Source organism: Pseudophryne corroboree, chromosome 3, assembly GCF_028390025.1.
Source record: "Pseudophryne corroboree isolate aPseCor3 chromosome 3, aPseCor3.hap2, whole genome shotgun sequence".
Taxonomy (NCBI): domain Eukaryota; kingdom Metazoa; phylum Chordata; class Amphibia; order Anura; family Myobatrachidae; genus Pseudophryne; species Pseudophryne corroboree.
Genome location: NC_086446.1, coordinates 78613507 through 78634369, shown reverse-complemented (window position 1 = coordinate 78634369; position 20863 = coordinate 78613507). Strand labels below are relative to the sequence as shown.

The window sequence follows — 20863 nt, the reverse complement described above, 5'->3', positions numbered from 1 at the left end:
TGGCAACGCATTATAGTACTATGTTAAGCTGGGTGTGACGCGGCCATATTCGGTGCGTCACTTCCGGTTATGACGGACTTCTGCCGGAAATCGGGCGCCGTAAGGCGCAATTTAAACAAACCACTGCTGTTATTAGCGGTGCTTTTATCATGATTATTGAACGTTTTTTAAACCACTGACTAAAAACATCAGCATCAGCACATGTTTATAATAAAATACATGCATTTTTATGAATAGTTAGATCACTTCCGGTTTCGCCGATGATGCGATCCGGAAGTAATTTGCATAATGAGGTATGAATTGGAAGGGGTATAAGTAGAACCTCTGTACAACATGATGCAATATCCTGATGAAGCCCAGAATTGGGCAAAACACCATAATATCGAAGCTAAGCTATATTTTATATTTATTTTATGTATTTAGTGAATAAATTTAGCTTTTTTTGGTATATATCATTGAATTGAGCTTTGACATACTTTCCAAGGGCGATCTGATTACCATCTCTTAGATGAAGACCTGGATATAATATCCATACTGATACGCAAATATTTATTTATTTATCTGGTACGCATATAAATTGTGTGTGATAACTGAATTTATTCCCACATACGGAAATATACTACGCTATATAGCGATTCTTTGTGTCTCCTAGCAGCATTTAGATCCCAGTAGTGACCTGGACTAAAGAATGGGGGAAGTCTTGTGTCAAACCGTAATCTGGTACGCAATAATATTCTTGCGTGTGACAAAACTGATTGAAAAATACTACACCATAGGCGCTCTCTTGTTTCTTCCTTTTTTTCCAGATTTCCTTTGGGCTACGGATACCTAGTGGCACTTTTTGAAGAACTGAGCAGCCACCCGATAAAGCGGGGAAAGTGTGGACTGTTAGCTTATTAGCCAATACCAGATTTGGAAGAACTCAGATTTTCAGTTAACTGTTTGAATGACCTATTTGTGGTCATGTGACCACATTAAGTAGTAAGGTACTTTTTGTTGAACTGGACGAGCGCACTGATCTACTGATTTAAACATGTACATAAGTATTCACAGCCTTTGCTCAATACTTCTGGAGCAGGTTTTCATCCAGGATGTCTCTGTAGATTGCTGCATTCATCTTTTCCCTCTATCCTCACTAGTGTCCCAGTTCCTGCCGCTGGAAAACATCCGCACAGCATGATGCTGCTGCCACCACCATGCTTCACTGTAGGGATGGTATTGGCCTGGTGATGAGCAGTGTTTGGTTTCCTCAAAACATGACGCCTGGCATTCATGTCAAAGAGTTAAATATTTGTCTCCTCAGACCAGAGTATTTTGTTTCTCATGGTCTGAGAGTTCTTCAGGATGCAATTTGGCAAACTCCAGGCGGGCTGCCATGTGTTTTTTACTGTATGGTAGAGTGGCTTCCGTCTGGCCACTCTGCCATACAGGCCTGATTGGTGGATTGCTGCCGAGGTGGTTGTCCTTCTGGAAGGTTCTCCTCTCTCCACAGAGGAATGCTGTAGCTTTGACTGAGTGACCATCGGGAAGAGTCCTGGTGGTTCCGAAGTCCTTACATTTACGGATGATGGAGGCTACTGTGAACTGGGACCTTCAAAACAGCAGATAATTTCCTGTACCCTTCCCCAGATTTGTGCCTTGAGACAGTCTTGTCTCGGAGGTCCACAGACAATTCCTTTGACTTCATGCTTGGTTTGTGCTCAGACATGCACTGTCAAGTGAGAGACCTTCTATAGACAGGTGTGTGTCTTTTCAAATCATGTCCAATCAACTGAATTTACCACAGCTGGTCTCCAAATAAGCTGTAGGAACATCTCAAGGATAATCAGTGGAAACAGGAGCCATCTGAGCTCAATTTTGAGCTTCATGGCAAAGGCTGTGAATACTTATGTACATGTGATTTATTTTATTTATTTTTTAAATTTGCCAAAATCTCAAAACTTTTCCCCATTGTTATAACAATGGGGTATTGTGCGTAGGGAAAAAAAGAATTTATTCAAGTTTGGAATAAGACTAACATAACAATGTGGAAAAAGTGAAGTGCTGTGAATACTTTCCGGATGCACTGTAAGAGAGGCGTTGTATAAGGAAGTTGCTTGTTCAAGGCTGGTGGTGACTCAAACAGTCAAGGTAAGTCAGGTAAGGAAACGGTGTCAATAGCCTCAGTCCTATGCTTAGTGATGGTCGCCTTAGGAGGCAGAGGTGTAGAAGCAAAGAGGTATAAATTAAAGGAGAGCAGGTGATGGTCAAAGAGGGAGAATGGGGAGTTGGAGTAGTCATAAATATCACAACAGTGAGTGAAGACAATATCAAGTGAGTGCCCATTCATATGGGAGGAAGAGGAGGTCCACTGGGAGAGACCAAGCAATGATGTGAAGTTAAGGCGTTTAGCGGTAGAGGGTTTTGTGGGAATTTCGATTGGGATGTTGAAATCACCTAAGATAAATGGAGGGAATGTCTGAAGAGAGGAAGCCAGGAGGCAAAGTTGTTGAGGAATTGGGTGGGAATGCCAGGGGGATGGTAAGTGACAGCTACTCAAAGGTGAATAAGTTAGAAGATGCATATGGTATGGACCTCAAATGTAGAAAATGTAAGGCAGGCCTGGCCAACCTGTGGCTCTCCAGCTGTTGTGAAACTACAAGTCCCAGCATGCCCTTCTACACTTTTGCTATTAGGAAATGCCTGAACTGTTCCGTAGCATGCTGGGATATGTAGTTTCACAACAGCTGGAGAGCCACAGGTTGGCCAGGCCTGATGTAAGGGATGGATCTGGGGGTATGAGGTGGTAGGAGTAGCCGGAGGATAGAAGGACCCCAACACCACCACCAGGATGACCCCTCAGCCGGTGTGTGTGTGTGTGTGTGTGTGTGTGTGTGTGTGTGTGTGTGTGTGTGTGTGTGTGTGTGTTGCCCCCAGCAGAGTGAGCAGTAGAATTGGTGTCAGAGGGGGAAATGCATGTTTCTGCACTGGCTAGGAGAGTCAGGGAGTTGAAGATGAAAAGGTCATGGGTGAGGACCAGTTTGTTACAGGCAGATCTGACATTCTAGAGGGCACAGGAGAGATGGAGAGTTTGTGGAAGAGATGTAAATGAGTATCAAGGTTGCTGTTGTGTTGAGGTGAGATTAATTTGTATAGAAGAGATAAACTGGGTGTAGTGTTGGTATGGGCTTCTAACCTAGGAGGGGAAACTACAGGTCTAGGGCAGGGAGGGAGCATAGTGGGATGCGGATGGAGGTGAGGTGACAGCCAAAGGGTGGAGGGAGTAGGGCTGAGTGGTGGGGTAGTGGCCCATAGTCGGGCAGAGGTGACTGAAAGTGGGGTAACAGGAGAGGAGGGAAAGGGAAGCAAAAGGGTGGATGAGAAACAGAGGCTAGGAGATGAAAGACTATAGCGAAAGGATAGAGGCAGGACGACGGGGCAAAGTAAAGGATTAGGTAGACAAAGAGTGATGGCAGAGAGTTGATAAAAAACCTTGACATAGTATGGATAAGGTAAATTGGGGTGTGAAAAATTGGAAATAGGAGCGGAGACAGAACAGTAGAATTGCAGAAGTGCAGGTGAAAGTACGGTGTTGGTAAATGTGTATGTTCCAAGGCAAAAATTAATCTTCACACAAAATGAAACTGAAGATTATAAGGTTGCATAAGTTGAGTTTTAAAATAGACTGTTACAATATAGCGATTGTGAGTGTAGGGGAAAGGTAATAGTAATTCAGATAGGACTTTCAAAAATATATAAAGACATTACTTTGCTACAGCTGAGAATCCATATGTAAACTAAAAGCATAAATATAAGTAGTTGTAGATGAAGTGGAAAAGTCCGGCAGCATTCCAACACAGATGGAAATGATGTTTCCAGGTTACTCAGACTGGAGGTGTTTGTTGTGAAGAGTAAGTGGACTCAAATTTGTTGCATGAAAGCTGTCCTTCCATGGAAGAAAAATAAACTTACATACCAGTTATCTAATATTTAACAAAGAGTCATGCCCTCACTATAGTTAGGAGATAGCAAACCTTTCAATTTATAACAACACATCATATTTATAGGCAAACTATTACAAAAGCTATAATTCTTTATCACCCAATTAGCTAACTTAATATTTCAGTGCAATCAGTAGAGATAATCTGCAGGATTCAATTTCTTTTTACCTGTTGATGAGGAGGAGAGAGGAAGAGTCAATTCACAATCAATATCAGTTGAAGATGTAACGAATACATCTAATACATCGGTGTACCGTCAAAATTATGTTTCAAATTGTAGCTATACTTAGAATGGATGTACGTAGAATGGATGGACACAGGACTCTATCGGCAAAGCCTCTATAATGCTCTTTAAATAATGAGACCAAACATGCGCTGTATGCAGACACCCGCCATTTGTGCCCGTGCACAGAGATCCAACGGATTCAGAATCAGGCCCCTAGTCTCCCATGTTAGGTGGAGTTGCCCAATGTAGCCGTGCCATCTGCATGTCACTGTTGCTGGGTCTATACTGTGTGCTCAGTAATATAATCAAAGTTTTATCCTGCAGGGTCCACAGGATAACATTGGGATATGGTTGAGCGACGGCTGATCTTGCACCAAGCGGTCAAAGCTTTCTGGCTTCCCAGCACGCAGTGGGCCCGTTTATATATACTCACCTCCTTAGCTCAGGCAAATCCATTTTTTGTTTGGTGCGGCAGGAGCCGGACCATGGTCTAAGGTTTGCTGGTTTTTAGCAGCCATAAGCTTTTTTATTTTTATAGTCTTACTATTTTTTCTGAGTGATCTTTCTAAACAGCGTCTTATACGTACCTTAGAAACAGTCGCTCCAACAACTCCCCGCCGGGTCGCGACAACGCTTACCCACGAGTACAGTGCTGTTTCAGCGGGCATCTGTGTCTGATAAAACTAGCAGTCCAGCAGACGTTACCAGGCTGTGTCCAGAGCATAGGAGGAGGCTACTAGTCGCTGACGTGGCTGCCACCGAGAGTACACCAGCACTAGGCCTTAGGGATCATAGCATGATCCCTAGGGTTGATGTCAGCAGTGGGAAGTCAGACACCCCTCCCCCGGTTCATGACCGGTTTCCTCTGAGTCTCCCGCCATGAACTGAATTCCCGCTTCCGACCAAGACGCTGTGTACTACGGGACCCCGTCGCAACATAGGCGGCTGTGTGACTGGTGCGTCAGTGTTCACTTGGGCGTCTCTGTTCACTATAGGTTCACAGAGCGGCGGTGTACACTTACAGCGTCCGAATCTACTCAGCATTTACAAACGTATTGCTCGATCCTGGAAGCGGGGTAAGGTTCCCTGTATCCCACTCTCCTGAGTACGGGCTATACAGCACTAAGTCTCTATCTACCTTTGAGTACGAATAGTTGGATAAGCACATAATACATATGAGTTTGATAATATTACTGTGGTTTCTTTCGCTATGTGTCTGAATATGGTTAAAACTTTGTTATAAAGTAATGCAGTAATATGTTTCTCCTACATACCTGAACTGTATCTGTAGTTGATATGTGCTCATATTGCTTATTATACCAATGTATAACCTGTGACTAACTGCTAGTGTGATTGCTGACTTTGCTATAAATTCTGTCAGTTTTCTCTGTTTACTCCAAACCTCAATGCTGGTTCTAAGCAGGGTAGGGTCGGATTGTATGTCACTTTAACACATTTAAAGTGATTATAGTCGCAAATTGTGTATTACACTGAAAGTGTCTGATTATTTATCATGTCTTAGAGCGGCAAAGGTGAGGAAAATACACTCACAGCAGCACCGACACTCATATCATGTTTGTCATGGAAAGCTGGGTTAACCTCTCAGGATCTGGTTCAGGACGGGTTGTGTGCAAACTGTTTTAGCTTGCACCAAGGTATCTTGAAAAATCAAGGTAGACGCAGTGGCAGCCTAGGCAGATGCATTGGAAGGGGAAATTTCAATGAAATCTAGAGAGCAAAAATCCCATGTGGCACATATCAAACAGGCTGCAATATTCTTGGAAAAAGCAGCCTTAGATATGGGTACTATTGCCTCTCAAGCATCAACAGTGGCCGCTTGCCGAGCAGTTTGGCTACACAGAATCCAAAAAAGTTTTGGAGTCGTTACCTTTTACTGGAGACATTCTCTTTGGTAAAGAGTTAACCAGTATTTTGGAGTCCGATGCAGACTCCAAGAAAGTTAAGTTTCCGTCTACTTTAATTTAAGCCTAAAATTCCAGCTGTTCGGCCCTATCAGTCTCGAGAAAAAGCAAAAGGAAAGGGGGATAGCAAACAGTCCCAGTATATCAGGTCTGGTAAGACTAAAAAGCATTGGGCAACCAGAGGACCGGCTTCTAATACGGAAGATAAGCCATCAGCCTGATGGTGCGGGCCTCCACCTGGGGGATCACCTTGAAAAAGACCCGAGGTCCGAGTTGAAACGCGTTGGTGGACGTGCAGCAGCGGGACTGGAATTCTTCACTTGCCAGGGAGAGTCAGAGGTCCAGGAAGCGGGATCCGGAACGCCAACTGGTGGTACATCTCTCCTCTTACTCCTAGAGCTTCTGGTAATTAATTGAATCCCACCATTACCCGTGCTGTTTGAATTCTGAGTGCTGTCGGTTGGATAAGGATTTTTATTGTAGCTGTTTTTAACCTATGTCTGGTAATTGTTTCGGTTTTACCATTTAGGATTCCAGAAGAAATCATGTGTTTTTATGTATTGGATTCGAGCCTTCAGAGAGTAATTTTACCTCTGACCAAAATAACCAAACTTCTGTTAAGGATCCAGGAGCTTCTTCACAGTTGAAGAATATCCATTCACGCAGCAATGCGTCTGATGGAATTAGTGGTGTCAACATTCGACATGGTAGAGAGTATGCTCAGTTCCATTCAAGGCCTCTGCAACATCTGATCCTTCCCAAGTGGAATGGGTTCCATCAGACAATAAAAACACAGACTATGGTTCTTCCTCTGAAAGTAAGGAGATCATAAGCTGGTGGCTACAGACAGCCCATCTGGACAAAGGGAGATCCTTTTGGATTTCAGATTGGGAAATTCTGAAAATAGATGCCAGCCTTCAGGGCTGGGGAGCAGTGTCAGGAAGAAATTGCTTCCAGGGGCAGTGGACCAGGGAAAAAAGTTGCCTGCCAATAAATATATTGGAACTTTGAGCCATATACATAGCATTGAATCAGGCAAAGGACATCCTTCAGGGGAAACCAGTCCAGATTTGCTCGGACAATGCAACGGCAGTAGCGTACCTCAACCATCAAGGAGGAACTCACAGCCGGAAAGCAATGAAAGAAGTAAGTCACACGTTAAAGTGGGCAGAACGTCATCTTTCAACCTTGTCCGCAGTGTTCGTTCCAGGAGTCCTAAACTGGGAAGCGGATTTTCTCAGTCGGCACACCATTCATGTAAACGAATGGGCTTTACACCCGGAAGTCTTCCAGACCCTGCTCGACAGAACCACAAGGTGCCCGCATACGGGTCAAGAACAAAGGATCCCAAAGCGATCTTTGTGGATGCCCTGTCAGTGAGATGGGACTTTCATCTGGCCTATGTGTTTCCTCCCATCGCCCTGTTACCAAGGGTGGTGAGAAAGGTAAAACAAGGAAAAAGTGCAGTGATACTAATAGCTCCGGCTTGGCCCAGAAGACATTGGTACGCAGATCTGCAGAGGATGTCGATGGATGCCCCATTCCTACTACCTCAACGTCCAGATCTACTGATTCAGGGGCCTTGTCATCACAGACATCTGGATCGACTGTCTTTGACGGTGTGGCTCTTGAGAACTCCATCCTGAAGTCAAGAGGATTCTCACAACATGTAATTCAAATGATGCTTAGAGCAAGGAAACCCTCCTAAGCTCACATTTATTACAGAATATGGCAAGCCTATATTCAGTGGTGCAGTGAACGGAAACTTGATCACAGGTCTTTCAGAGTTTCCAGAATCCTAGCATTCCTTCAGGCAGGAATGGATAAAGGTTTAAGGGTGGCTTCCTTGAGAATGCAGGTGTCAGCACTAACTGTATGGTTCCAAAAGAAAATTGCCAACCTACAGGATGTGCACACTTTTTTTCCAGGGAATGCTGTGCATTCAACCTCCTTTTGTTCCTCCTACAGTGCCTTGGGACCTAAGTTTAGTTCTAAAGGCCCTTCAAGTTGCCCCATTTGAACCATTAACAGAGTGGATTTTAAATGGTTGACAGCTAAGGTTCTCTTTCTACTGCCCATGGCTTTAGCTTGAAGAGTTTCAGATTTAGGCGCATTGTTATGTCGTCCTCCATTTCTGTTTTTTTGTTGTTGTTTTTTTATCCAGATAGAGCAGTTCTCAGAACTAAATCTGGGTATCTTCCTAAGGTGGTGTCTAAATTCAACCTTAACAAAGAATTTGTAGTCCCGGATTTCCAGGGGCCGATCCTCTCTGCTGGAGATGCATCGTTGGACGTAGTCCACGCCTTACGAATCTACGTAGATCGTACCAGTGCTATCAGAAAGACAGATTCTCTCTTCTCTAAGGATTTCACAGGAGAGGATGACCTGCTGATAAGCAGACACTGGTGAGGTGGATTCGGATGACTATTTCAGAACCATATTCTCAGGCTGATTTCCGGGTTCCAGATAATGTCTCTGCTCACTCTACTTGTCAGGTAGGTCCATCATGGGCAGCACAGCGTGGTGTTTCAGTAGAACAGATATGTAAAGCAGCTACATGGTTTTCCATTAACACATTCATTAGACATTATGCCGTTGATACCTTTGCCTCTCAGGACGTTGAATTCGGGCGAAGGATTCTCCTGTCTAATCAATAGCATCCCCACCACTAAATTGCTTTGGGTTATCCTGTGGATACCCTGTGATTGTAGTTTGCATATTATTATTGACTCATTTAATAATATAAAATTGTCCTCAATTTTTATTGTTATACATTTTTTTTCCCAAACAGATGGAGGCACAAGCAGGAATACCTCAGAGAGACAGCTCCGTTTATCTCCAGATTTTAAAATCGAAGATTACAACATTACACAAAATTTCACAGGAGAAAATCCTATGACTCTAAATACACTGCCCGTAATTCTCAGTGCAGTTGCATCATCTGGTCATTCTCACCATGAGGAGTGTTCTTCTGGTAATTCGGGCAATGTTACACATAGCACAGGTCATGCTGGAGATTCAATCTTTCAGTGTTCTGAATGTGGCAAATGTTTTTTATATCAGTACAACTTAGTAATACATCAGAGAAGTCATAAAGGTGAAAAACCATTTCTGTGTTCTGAGTGTGGGAAATGTTTTTCAAAGAAATCATATTTTGTTGCACATCAGAGACTTCATACAGGTGAAAAAATATTTCCATGTTCTGAGTGTGGGAAATGTTTTATACATAAATCAATTCTTGTTAAACATCAGAGAAGTCACACGGGTGAGAAGCCATTTTCATGTTCTGAGTGTGGGAAATGTTTTACATATAAATCAGTTCTAGTTAAACATCAGAGAAGTCACACAGGTGAGAAACCATTTCAATGCTCAGAGTGTGGAAAATGTTTTTCCCGGAAATCAGCTCTTGTTAGACATCTGAGAATTCACACAGGTGTGAAGCCATTTTCATGTGCTGAGTGTGGGAAATGTTTTACATATAAATCAGTTCTTGTTGCACATCAGATACTCCACACAGGTGAGAAAATATTTCCATGTTCTGAATGTGAGAAATGTTTTACCCAGAAACCATATCTTGTTAAACATCAGAGAATTCATACAGGTGTGAAGCCGTTTTCATGTACTGAGTGTGGGAAATGTTTTACATATAAATCGGTTCTTGTTAAACATCAGAGACTTCACTCATGATGCACACTCAACAGGGAACAACTAAAATATATTTTATTAATGTAAAAGATAAAACTAGGCATGCATACATTTAACAAGTGTATACTCAATGGGGATGCGTTTAGGATGCCGGCAGTCGAAATCCCAGTGTCAGAATCCGTAGAAATGCTGATGCTGGAATCTGAACAGACAACATCCTGAATGTAAGTATTGCTGTCAGGGTTTGGTGGGTTAAGTTTAGGCACCAGCAGGGAGGGTTAGGGTTAGACTGTGAGAATGGTGGGGGGGGGGGGGGGGGTGGAAGTATACTTACCTAACCCCTGTCAGGATTCTCACCATCGGGATGCTGCTGTCGATCTTCTGTCCGAAGCATCCCGACCACCGTTCACGCATACATACTCCACTCATTGGTATATTGTCATTTATATGCATATGCTAACTGTTTAACCCAGACCTCTTGTTTTCTCTTATACCTGATTGAACACTCCACCTGGCAACGTGTAAGAATAATTTGTCTTGTAGAACAATTAACATTAATACGAATGATCTACAATAACATATGTCAACCAACACATAGGACCAACAAATCACAATAAACTGTAAGGCAGCGAGACAATGACAGTTCAGAGTACGCAGAAAGGGGCGATGGATCACAAGTGTCTATATGCTTCAATCGCACTGGGTGCTTTCACATGTATCATTAGGTAAAAAGGAGGGGGAGGGGAATCAGTTGCACAGGAAGAAGAGCTACCCATAATTTATAGATAACATTAATTGTTCTTATATATTTGGGGGTGCTACCACAGATCATGTCGTAATACAAGATAGAGGAAAAAAGGATCTGTTTATGGTGCACAAAGAATTAAAATATAGCTTTTAATTCTTTTATTTAAAAAATTAGTGACATGATATACTTTTACATGTCTTGCTTGTTAACTTGTATGCAAAATATTAAAAAACATGAATGACAATTTTGTGAAAGTGACAACACTGAACTACAGACAAGAAAGAATAAACATAGATTTATTAAAAAACTGCGTCTGTTTTGCGTCTGTCCTATTTAATCACTATCTTAGGGCTGTAACACACACTCCGGTTTTTCCTGGATGGCAAAAAGCCGGACAAACTTTGTCCGGCTTTTTGCCATCCGGGAGAAACCGGCAGAGTCCGTCACACAGGACGGCTTTGAGCCGTGTGTGATGCTGTGCGCATCATCAGACACGGCTTCAGAAAAAACCGTTGTGTGTGAAAGCTCCCCTTCACACACACGGTTTACTTGCTGCAAAGACGGCCCGGCTGCAACCCGGCAGCCGGGCCGGGGCTGTGCAGTGTGAAGGGACCCTACCCCTCACACTGATAACTACAATGCCGGCATGGGAAAAAGCCATCCAGCTTTTTCCCAGCCTGCAAAAGCCAGGTAGTGTGTTTTAGCCCGTAGTATAAATCCGTATTGCTCTGTATTTGTTTTAAATTTATGTTGTACATTGCTACAATTGTATCAGAGCTGCTACTTTAATGTTTCTAGAAAGACCTTGGCATGTTGCCCAGTCTCCTTGGGGTTTAGGTACAATTATGTGTCTCAGTCCTCAATAATATAACATGGTAACGGGCCATACACATTTAACATTCCGCATGCCGAGCTGCCCAATGGCGGATACGGGCGACCAGGCGACGGGGGGAGTGAAGTTCCTTCCTCCATAGAAGTGCAGGCAAATATGGACAAGATCGTCCATATTAGCCTGCATGCACAGGCGACGGGGCACCAGGGATGAATGAGCTCGGAGCCGCGCATCGTTCATCGCTGGAGACTCCACACTGAAAGATATGAACGGGATCTCATTCATTAATGAACGAGATCGTTCATATCTTTCAGTCAGATCGACCAGTGTGTAGGGCCCATAATCCCGTGTGTCTCAAAATATGCTATAATTGGCTAGAAGGAAATGTATAACAGAGACTATTTGTGCAATAATAGCTAATAGACACATCTAATCTCTACATTTTCCTTCATGATGGCAAAAAATAGTATTCACACTTGGTGTAAGGGAGTGGGGAGTCGCATATCAGGAAAATGATCCTTTGGATCATCTCACATATAATATCAGATATATTGGCAGGTCATCACTTTTGTGTAATCTTAAGATGTGGCATTAATGTGCCCCTCGCATAGTATCAGATATATAAATAATTTGGCACTTGCATATATTATAAGATGTCGTTTTGGGATACCCCTCTCATCCATAGTATCAGATGCCTCCCATACATGACAGTCAGTCCAATGTCCATGTAGCACACCTCTCACTTAGTGTCAGGTATGTAGATATGTTGTTCACGCGTAATTTATAATATGGTACTTAGATGCCTCTTACACGCAGTGTCTCACTTATAGGGGTATATGCAATTGCGGTCGAATTCCAGCTGGCTTTCGACAGTTTTTAAATTCGACAGTCAGACACCCTCCCGCCGGGACCCGAATTCGACATATTCAATAAAAAACGGATTCGACAGTCCTGCTTTCGAAAAACGGACCAATTGTTGATAGTCTGCGTCCTGGATTCGACTTCATGGACAGCACAAAAGTGTTTAAAAATTCCTGGGGGGAAAAAATGCGTGGGGTCCCCCCTCCTAAGCATAACCAGCCTCGGGCTCTTTGAGCCGGTCCTGGTTGTAAAAATACGGGGGAAAAATTGACAGGGGATCCCCCATATTTTAACAACCAGCACCGGGCTCTATGTCCGGTCCTGGTGCAAAAAATATGGGGGACAAAAGACGTAGGGGTCCCCCGTATTTTTCACACCAGCACCGGGCTCCACTAGTCAGAGAGATAACGCCACAGACACTTTTATACCGGTCCCTGCGGTCGTGGCATTAAATCCCCAACTAGTCACCCCTGGCTGGGGCACCCCCCACCCTCCAGCCACCCAAGGGCCAGGGGTGGAGCCCGAGGCTGTGCCCCCCCCCCCCCCCCCCCCATCCCCATCCAAGGGTGGCAGATGGGAGGCTGATAGCCAAGTGACAAAATAAAGAATATTGTTTTTTGTAGCAGAACTACAAGTCCCAGCAAGCTGGTACTTGGAGAACCACAAGTACCAGCATGTGTGTGTGTGTGGGGGGAAACGGGCCCGCTGGTACCTGTAGTTCTACTGAAAAAAAGAAACCCAAGTAAAAACAGCACACACACACACACAGTGGTAGCAAAACTTTATTACATACATGCACACCGACACACACATACTTACCTATCCACGTACTTGGCAAAATAATAAAACGCAAAACCCGATCCACGCACTGAAAGCCAGGACCCCCATTACTCCTGTCAAAGAAGGTCCCTTCAGCCAATCAGGGAGCGCCACGTTGTGGCACTCTACTGACTGGCTGTGCGCGTCTGAGCTGGCAGGCGGCGCATAGCACATAGGTGCTCCATTATATTCAATGGTGGGAACTTTGCGGTCAGCGGTTGACCGCGAGTAACCTCAACCGCTGACGTAAAGTTCCCACCATTGGATACAATGGAGCGCCTATGTGCTACATTGTATCTAGAGTGTGCCGCCTGACAGCTCAGACACGCACAGCCAACCAGGAGAGTGCCACGACGTGGCGCTCCCTGATTGGGTGAAGGGACCCTCTATGGTCCCGTCAGTCTTGATTTTTAACCCATTCCCACTGAAAAACATGCTCTGATCTCTCCATATTATTTTAGTCAGGAGCCGGTCACATCTAGGGGAGCTCTATAGAGTTTCTCTAGTGAAAGATTTTTTAGAATTTATTATTTTACAGGGAGGTTGCTGGCAACAGCCTCCCTGCTTCGTGGGACTAAGGTGTGGGGGGGGGGGGAGTAGTGTCCGCCCTGCGGGGTCTGAGCCACTATCTCCGCTGACAGGACACTGAGCTCCTGAAGGGAACGAACGTCCACAGGGGATCGCTCACCCCAGCAGTATGCCGCCACCCCCTTACAGAGGCAGAAGATCACTGGCGAGTTAGTCTCTGGCCCCCCCTAGCAAGCGGGGAGCTGGTGTGAAGTTGGTGGCAACAGGGTATGGAGCGCAGTTACGCTCCGGGGCTCAGCGGTACTTAGTGTGGCACTGTGAGGTGCGCCCTGAGCCATCGCCTACACCCTACGCTGACCTCTAAGCCTGCCAGGACAATTCCTCAGGCCAGTATAATCTTCAGAAGAGCGGGAAGACAGCGCCATGTAAGAGGGTGGAGCGTCTCAGAGCGGACCCAGCAGCGTTCAGCGCCATTTTCCTGCCGGCAGAAGCGCAGTCAGTGAGAACTGTCCCTCCACATCAACTCCAGCTATCTCTCACGGTACCAGGGGGGTTGTAGAAGGGGGGGGGGGGAGGCTGTGTACAGACTGTGTAACCTATCAAGGTGCACAATTGGCGCTGGTTAGGGGTCTCCCTATCTGTTAGCACTGTGTGTGGGTTGGCTCCAATCTCTGTCTCTCTCTTGCCATTCTTGGAGGGAAACTCTGTCTGTCCTTCCCTGTGTGTGTGTGTCTGTGGAGTGTCTGTGGTCTCCATTAAGCTATGTCCAGGGACTCTGTGTCATATGCTGCAGAGGATGTGTCCTCTCAGGATGATCCCATTCCATGTAATCAGGATTGCACTGTGTTAGCACAGATACCAACAAGGGAGCCTGAGTGGTTATCCTCTATTAAAACGATATTTTCTCAGATTTCTACTAGGCTTGCACAGAATAAATCTGCAACTCAGGTTTTACAGAACTCTATGGCAGTTTGGTCCGGTTCTGTTACCTCAGGACCCCCTACTATATGTTCCCACAAACGTGCTCTTGCCCAGATTATGCAAGATGACACGGATACCGACTCTGACACTGCAGACGGTGATGGGGATGTGTTGAAGGGGGCGGCATCTCTTGCAAAAGGGGTGCAGTTGATGATAGAGGCCATTAGGGATGTGTTGAATATTGCTGATACAACACCTGAGCAGTTTGAGGAGGCTTACTTCACTGACAATAAGAAAGCCTCACTAACCTTCCCTGCTTCTAAAGAATTAAATGCTATATTTGAGAAAGCCCGGGAAAACCCAGAGAAAAAATTCCAGACCTCAAGAAGGGGTCTGGTCGCTTTTCCCTTCCCTGAGGATAGGAAAAAAAAGGGAAAACCCACCCATAGTGGACGCATTTGTGTCCAGACTCTCCAAAAAGGTGGTTTTACCTGTACCAGGATCTACCACATAAAAAAAAAATTGGTGATCGCAAAATTTACACTATGATCATATCCATATACACGGCTTCAGGAGCGATACTGCGTCCTACTATTGCCTGTGTATGGATTTCCAAAGCTATAGTTAAGTGGTCAGGCACGTTACTTGAGGATTTGGATACAACGGATAAAAGTGATGTTGAATTGTTTTTACGTAACATTCAGGATTCATGGTGGAATCCATGAAAGACCTGGGTCCCATGGCTGCAGGGATATCTTCCATGTCTATCTCAGCTCGCAGGCGACTTTGGCTACGCCAGTGGTCTGCCGACACAGAAATCTCATTGCATCAGAAACTTCAATGTTTGGCTAAGGACATGGTGCAATGAGGAGAGATTTGGATTTATAGGCCATAGTCACACCATCTGGCAAGATAGGAGCTTATACAAAAGTGACGGCCTGCACCCATCTTCAAGGGGAACGAGAATACTAACTGAACAGTTTGGATGCTTCATCAAGAACTATTTAAACTAACAAAGGGGGGCAGTGAACCAAATAGGAATAAAGAAATCTGCTCCCCCAACACAGAGGTATTGTTTCTGCAGGCAAAGGGAATAGGAAGCATATCCACAGCAACAGAAGATAATTCAGATCAAAACCAAATAAAAATAGGCAGAGAAAAGAACATAGCTAGGAACAGAAAAAGCACAAACAAAACTCTAAAAGCTATGTGTGCAAATGCTAGGAGCTTAGGAAATAAAATCCCAGAACTAACTGCAATAATGACAAGGGATGATCTAGACATTGTGGCAATTACAGAGTCATGGTATAATGAAAATCATGACTGGGACATAGCTATACCGGGATATACTTTATTTAGGAAGGACAGAATTGGAAAAATCGGAGGAGGGGTAGCAATGTATGTAAAAAATGCCATAAATACTACATTAATACAAAGTATTGAAGAAAAAACTGAGGCCCTTTGGGTGACCATAGAAACAGGGGAAAAGTTGATTATTCGTATTGGCGTGATATACAGGCCACCAGGTCAGGAAGAGGAACTTGACAAGAACCTATTGCAGGACATAACTAAAATGGCATTAAAAGGAGAGGTAATAATAATGGGAGACTTTAATCTTCCTGATGTAAACTGGGAGGTGTCTGTTGCTAGTTCCACTAGAAGTAGGAACATTTTAAATTCCCTTCAGGGAGCATCCCTCCACCAATTGGTGAGGGAGCCCACTCGGAAAGACGCAATATTAGACTTAATACTTACAAATGGAGACAGATTATCGGACGTAAAAGTGGGTGAAAACCTGGGATCCAGTGATCATCAAGCAGTATGGTTCAGCATTAATTCAGAGACTGACTCGTCCCATACAAAAACAAAGGTGTTGGATTTTAGGAAGGCTGATTTTGTAGGGATGGGAAAATGTGTAAGTGATTCTTTGGCAGATTGGAGGAACTTGGAAACAGTGCAGGAGAGGTGGAAAACATTAAAATGTGCAATATTGAAGGCAACAGACCTTTGTATCAAAACTGTTAGGAAAAACACAAGGAAAAGGAAGCCAGTGTGGTTTGCAAAAGAAGTAGCAAATATTGTGAGAGCAAAAAAGATGGCTTTTAGGAAATATAAGCAGACACAAAATAATGAAGACAAAAAGATATATCTTGTTAGACAGAAGGAGACAAAGACGGTAATCAAATGTGCAAAGGCACAAGCTGAGGAGAAAATGGCCCAGTCAGTGGGTAAAGGAGGCAAAACTTTTTTTAGGTATATAAGCGAAAAGAGAAAAACAAAAGGCGGTATTATAAAACTAAAGACGGACACTGGGAGTCTTCTTGAAGGAGACAATTTAATAGCAGATCATCTTAATGATTATTTTTGCTCAGTATTTACTACTGAAAGAGAGGGGAAGGGGCCACAGTTAAGTTGCAGGGATATTCAGGAAAATGAAACAAGTACATTTACAGAGGAGAAGGTCCTAACAGAACTCTCAAAGCTGAAAGTGGACAAATCTATGGGGCCAGATGGGATACATCCAAGGATATTAAAAGAACTTAAAGAGGTGCTGGTAGCACCATTGACAGAATTATTCAACCAGTCATTAGCTACAGGAGAAATTCCAGGGGACTGGAAAAGAGCAAACGTAGTCCCACTGCACAAAAGTGGAAGCAAGGAAGAGGCAAACAACTACAGACCAGTGAGTCTTACATCAGTAGTAGGGAAATTGATGGAAACACTCTTAAAAGAAAGAGTTGTAGATTATCTCAAATCCGGCAATTTACTGGATCCCAAACAGCATGGATTCACTGGGGGGAGATCATGTCAAACAAATCTTATTGACTTTTTTGATTGTGTGACTAAAGTGATGGATAAAGGTGGAGCCATGGATATAGCTTATCTAGACTTTAGTAAGGCGTTTGACACAGTTCCACATCGCAGACTGCTAAATAAACTTGAAAGTTTGGGATTGGATATTAGGATTATTGAATGGATAAGATCTTGGTTGAAGGATAGAAAACAGAGAGTTGTGGTAAATGGAGTGCATTCACAGGAGGGAAATGTTACCAGTGGAGTACCCCAGGGATCTGTAATTGGACCAGTGCTTTTTAATATCTTTATTGGTGACATTGCAAATGGCATTAAAGGGAAAGTATGCCTTTTTGCAGATGACACAAAGGTATGCAACAGGGTAGACACACCAGGTGGGGTAAAACAAATGATTGAGGATCTAGGTAGACTAGAGGAATGGTCAAGAGTCTGGCAATTACAGTTTAATGCCAAAAAATGCAAAATCATGCACTTGGGTCTCAAAAATCCTAAAGCTAAATACAGTATTAATGGCACTATACTGGAAACTACTGAGGAGGAAAGGGATCTAGGAGTCACTATTTCAGATGACTTAAAGGCAGGTAAGCAATGAAACAAGGCAATGAGGAAGGCTAGTCAGATGCTTAGCTGCATTGGGAGAGGAATCAGCAGCAGAAAGAAAGAAGTAATAATGCCACTGTATAGGTCATTGGTACGGCCTCATCTAGAATACTGTATTCAGTTCTGGAGGCCATATCTTCAAAAGGATATTAATACATTAGAAACTGTACAAAGGAGGGCAACTAAAATGGTGCATGGCCTACATCACAAAACATACCCAGAAAGACTAAGAAATCTCAATATGTATAGTTTGGAGCAGAGAAGGGAAAGGGGGGACATGATAGAAACTTTCAAATATATGAAGGGTTTTAACAAAGTCCAGGAGGGAAACATTCTCCAAATGAAGAGAAGCAATAGGACACGAGGACATGCACTGAGACTGGAGTGGGGGAGGTTCAGGGGAAATTTGAGGAAAAATTATTTCACAGAAAGGGTAGTGGACAAGTGGAATAGCCTCCCATCAGAGGTGGTAGAGGCTAAGACAGTAGAGCAATTTAAACATGCATGGGATAGACATAAGGATATCCTTACAAAGAAATAAGGATCAAATAAGGTTAGTGATAAAAAAAAATAAAAAAAATAAGGGGCAGACTAGATGGGCCAAGTGGTTCTTATCTGCCGACAAATTCTATGTTTCTATGTTTCTAGGTGTGGAGATCCTACCCTATACAGGTCAGGATCTTTTTGGCAAAGCGTTGGATGCGTGGATTTCCACGGCTACAGCGGGTAAGTCTCCTTTTTCTCAGCTGCACCTGCTATGAAGAAGCCTTTCACTTCTCCTGCATCACAGTCCTTTCAGGCTGCTAAAATAAGAAAGGCCAAGCCATCCAACACCTTCTTTAGAGGAGGTCAGTCAAAATCCAAGAAACCTGCTGCTGCGGGTTCCCAGGAACCGAAGCCTGCTTCAGGTACGCCAAAGTCCTCAACATGACGGTGGACCGCGTGGCCTGGAGGTGGGACCGGTAGGGGCGAGACACAGGCATTTCAGTCACGTCTGGGTGTCATCCAGACTGGACCCCTGGGTGCTGGATATTGTGTCCCAGGGGTACAGGATGGAGTTTTAAGATCTCCCTCGTCACCGGTTCTTCAAATCAGGCTTGCCAGCTTGGCTGGCAGACAGAGCTATCCTACAGGAAGCCATCCTAAAATTGGAAAAATAAAGTCACAGGTCATTCTCCCAGTACCACCTCATATGCAAAACAAGGGTTATTATTCAAACCTTTTCATGGTACCAAAAACGGATGGTTCGGTCAGGCCCATTTTGAACTTAAAATAGCTAAATCCCTTTCTGAGGGAGTTCAAGTTCAAAATGGAGTCTCTGCGGGCTGTGATATCGAGACTGGAAGAGGGGGAATTCCTGGTATCCCTAGATATCAAGGATGCATACCTCCACATTCCGATTTGACCACCGCATCAAGCTTATCTCCGATTCACACTGTTGGACAGTCATTTTCAATTACAGTCCATTGTTCTCACAACCCATCTGCTAAGGGAACACGGTTGGATCCTGAACCTTCAAAAATCACATTTGGAGCCGACCAGGAGGTTGTCTTTTCTGGGAATGATCCTCGACACGGACGTGCAGAGGGTGTTTCTCCCAGTGGAGAAAGCGTTGGTGATACAAACAGTGGTCTAGGATGTCCTGAAGCCAGCCCGGGTGTTGGTTCATCAGTACATTCACCTTCTCGGGAAGATGGTGGCCTCTTACGAGGCTCTGCAGTACGGGAGGTTTCATGCTCGGCCATTCCAACTGGATCTCCTGGACCAGTGGTCCGGATCTCATCTACACATTCACCAGAGAATACGTCTGTCGCCAAAGGCCAGGGTTTCCCTCCTCTGGAGGCTACAATTACCTCACCTTCTGGAGGGCCGCAGGTTCGGGATTCAGGACTGGATCCTTCTAACCACGGATGCAAGTCTCCGGGGCTGGGGCGCAGTCACTCAAGGGGAGACCTTCCAATGAAGGTGGTCAAGTCTGGAATCCGGACTACCAATAAACATTCTGGAACCAAGTGCCGTCTACAGCGGTCTTCTCCAAGCGGCCCATCTTCTGCAAGATCGGGCCATTCAAGTGCAGTCGGACAATGTAACGACAGTAGCTTACATAAACCGACAGGGCGGAACGAAGAGCTGAGCTGCAATGTCAGAGGTAACAAGAATCCTCCTCTGGGCAGAAAAACACGCGTTGGCGCTGTCAGCAATCTTCATTCCGGTAGTGGACAACTGGGAAGCGGACTTCCTCAGCAGACATCAAGGAGAGTGGGGACTCCATCTGGAGGTGTTCAGGTAGGTAACAGATCTTTGGGGTGTACCTCAAATAGCCTCTCGTCTCAACAAGAAGCTTCGGCAGTATTGTTCCAGGTCGAGGGACCCGCAAGCCGTGGCGGTGGACGCCCTACTGACTCCGTGGGTGTTCCAGTCGGTGTATGCGGTTCCTCCACTTCCACTCATTCCAAGAGTTCTCAAACTCATAAGAAAAACAAGAGTTCTGGCAATCCTCATTGCTCCGGACTGGCCAAGACAGGCTTGGTATGCGGATCTTCTGGATCTACTGCTAGAAGAGCCGAGGCCTCTTCCTCTTCGGGAGGACCTGCTACAGCAGCTGCCATTCGCTTATCAAGACTTACTGCGGCTACGTTTGATGGCATGGAGGTTGAACGCCAGATATTAGCACGGAAGGGCATTCCGAACAAGGTTATTCCTACTCTGATACAGGCTAGGAAAGGAGTAACGTCTAAACATTACCATCGTATTTGGAAAAATATGTATCTTGGTGAGAGTCCAAGAAGTTTCCTACGGTGGAGTTTCAACTGGGACGGTTTCTCCTCTTCCTGCATGCAGGAGTGGATATGGGCCTGAGGTTGGGGTCCATAAAGGTTCAGATTTCGGCCATATCCATTTTCTTCCAGAAACAGTTGGCTTGCCTTCCTGAGGTTCAGACTTTTCTGAAAGGGGTTCTGCACATCC

The 20863-nt window shown here is 44.5% G+C and overlaps 1 protein-coding gene across 1 annotated transcript in view; it reads left to right on the top strand.

Moving 5' to 3' along the window:
- The window catches only part of LOC135057183 (oocyte zinc finger protein XlCOF8.4-like), a 146290-nt gene that overhangs the window by 41625 nt on the left and 83802 nt on the right, over window positions 1-20863 (top strand). The window contains exons 7-8 of the mRNA XM_063963081.1: window positions 8920-9813; window positions 18545-18622. Coding sequence (XP_063819151.1) covers window positions 8920-9813; window positions 18545-18622 — 972 coding nt within the window. The remainder of the gene's footprint in view (window positions 1-8919; window positions 9814-18544; window positions 18623-20863) is intronic.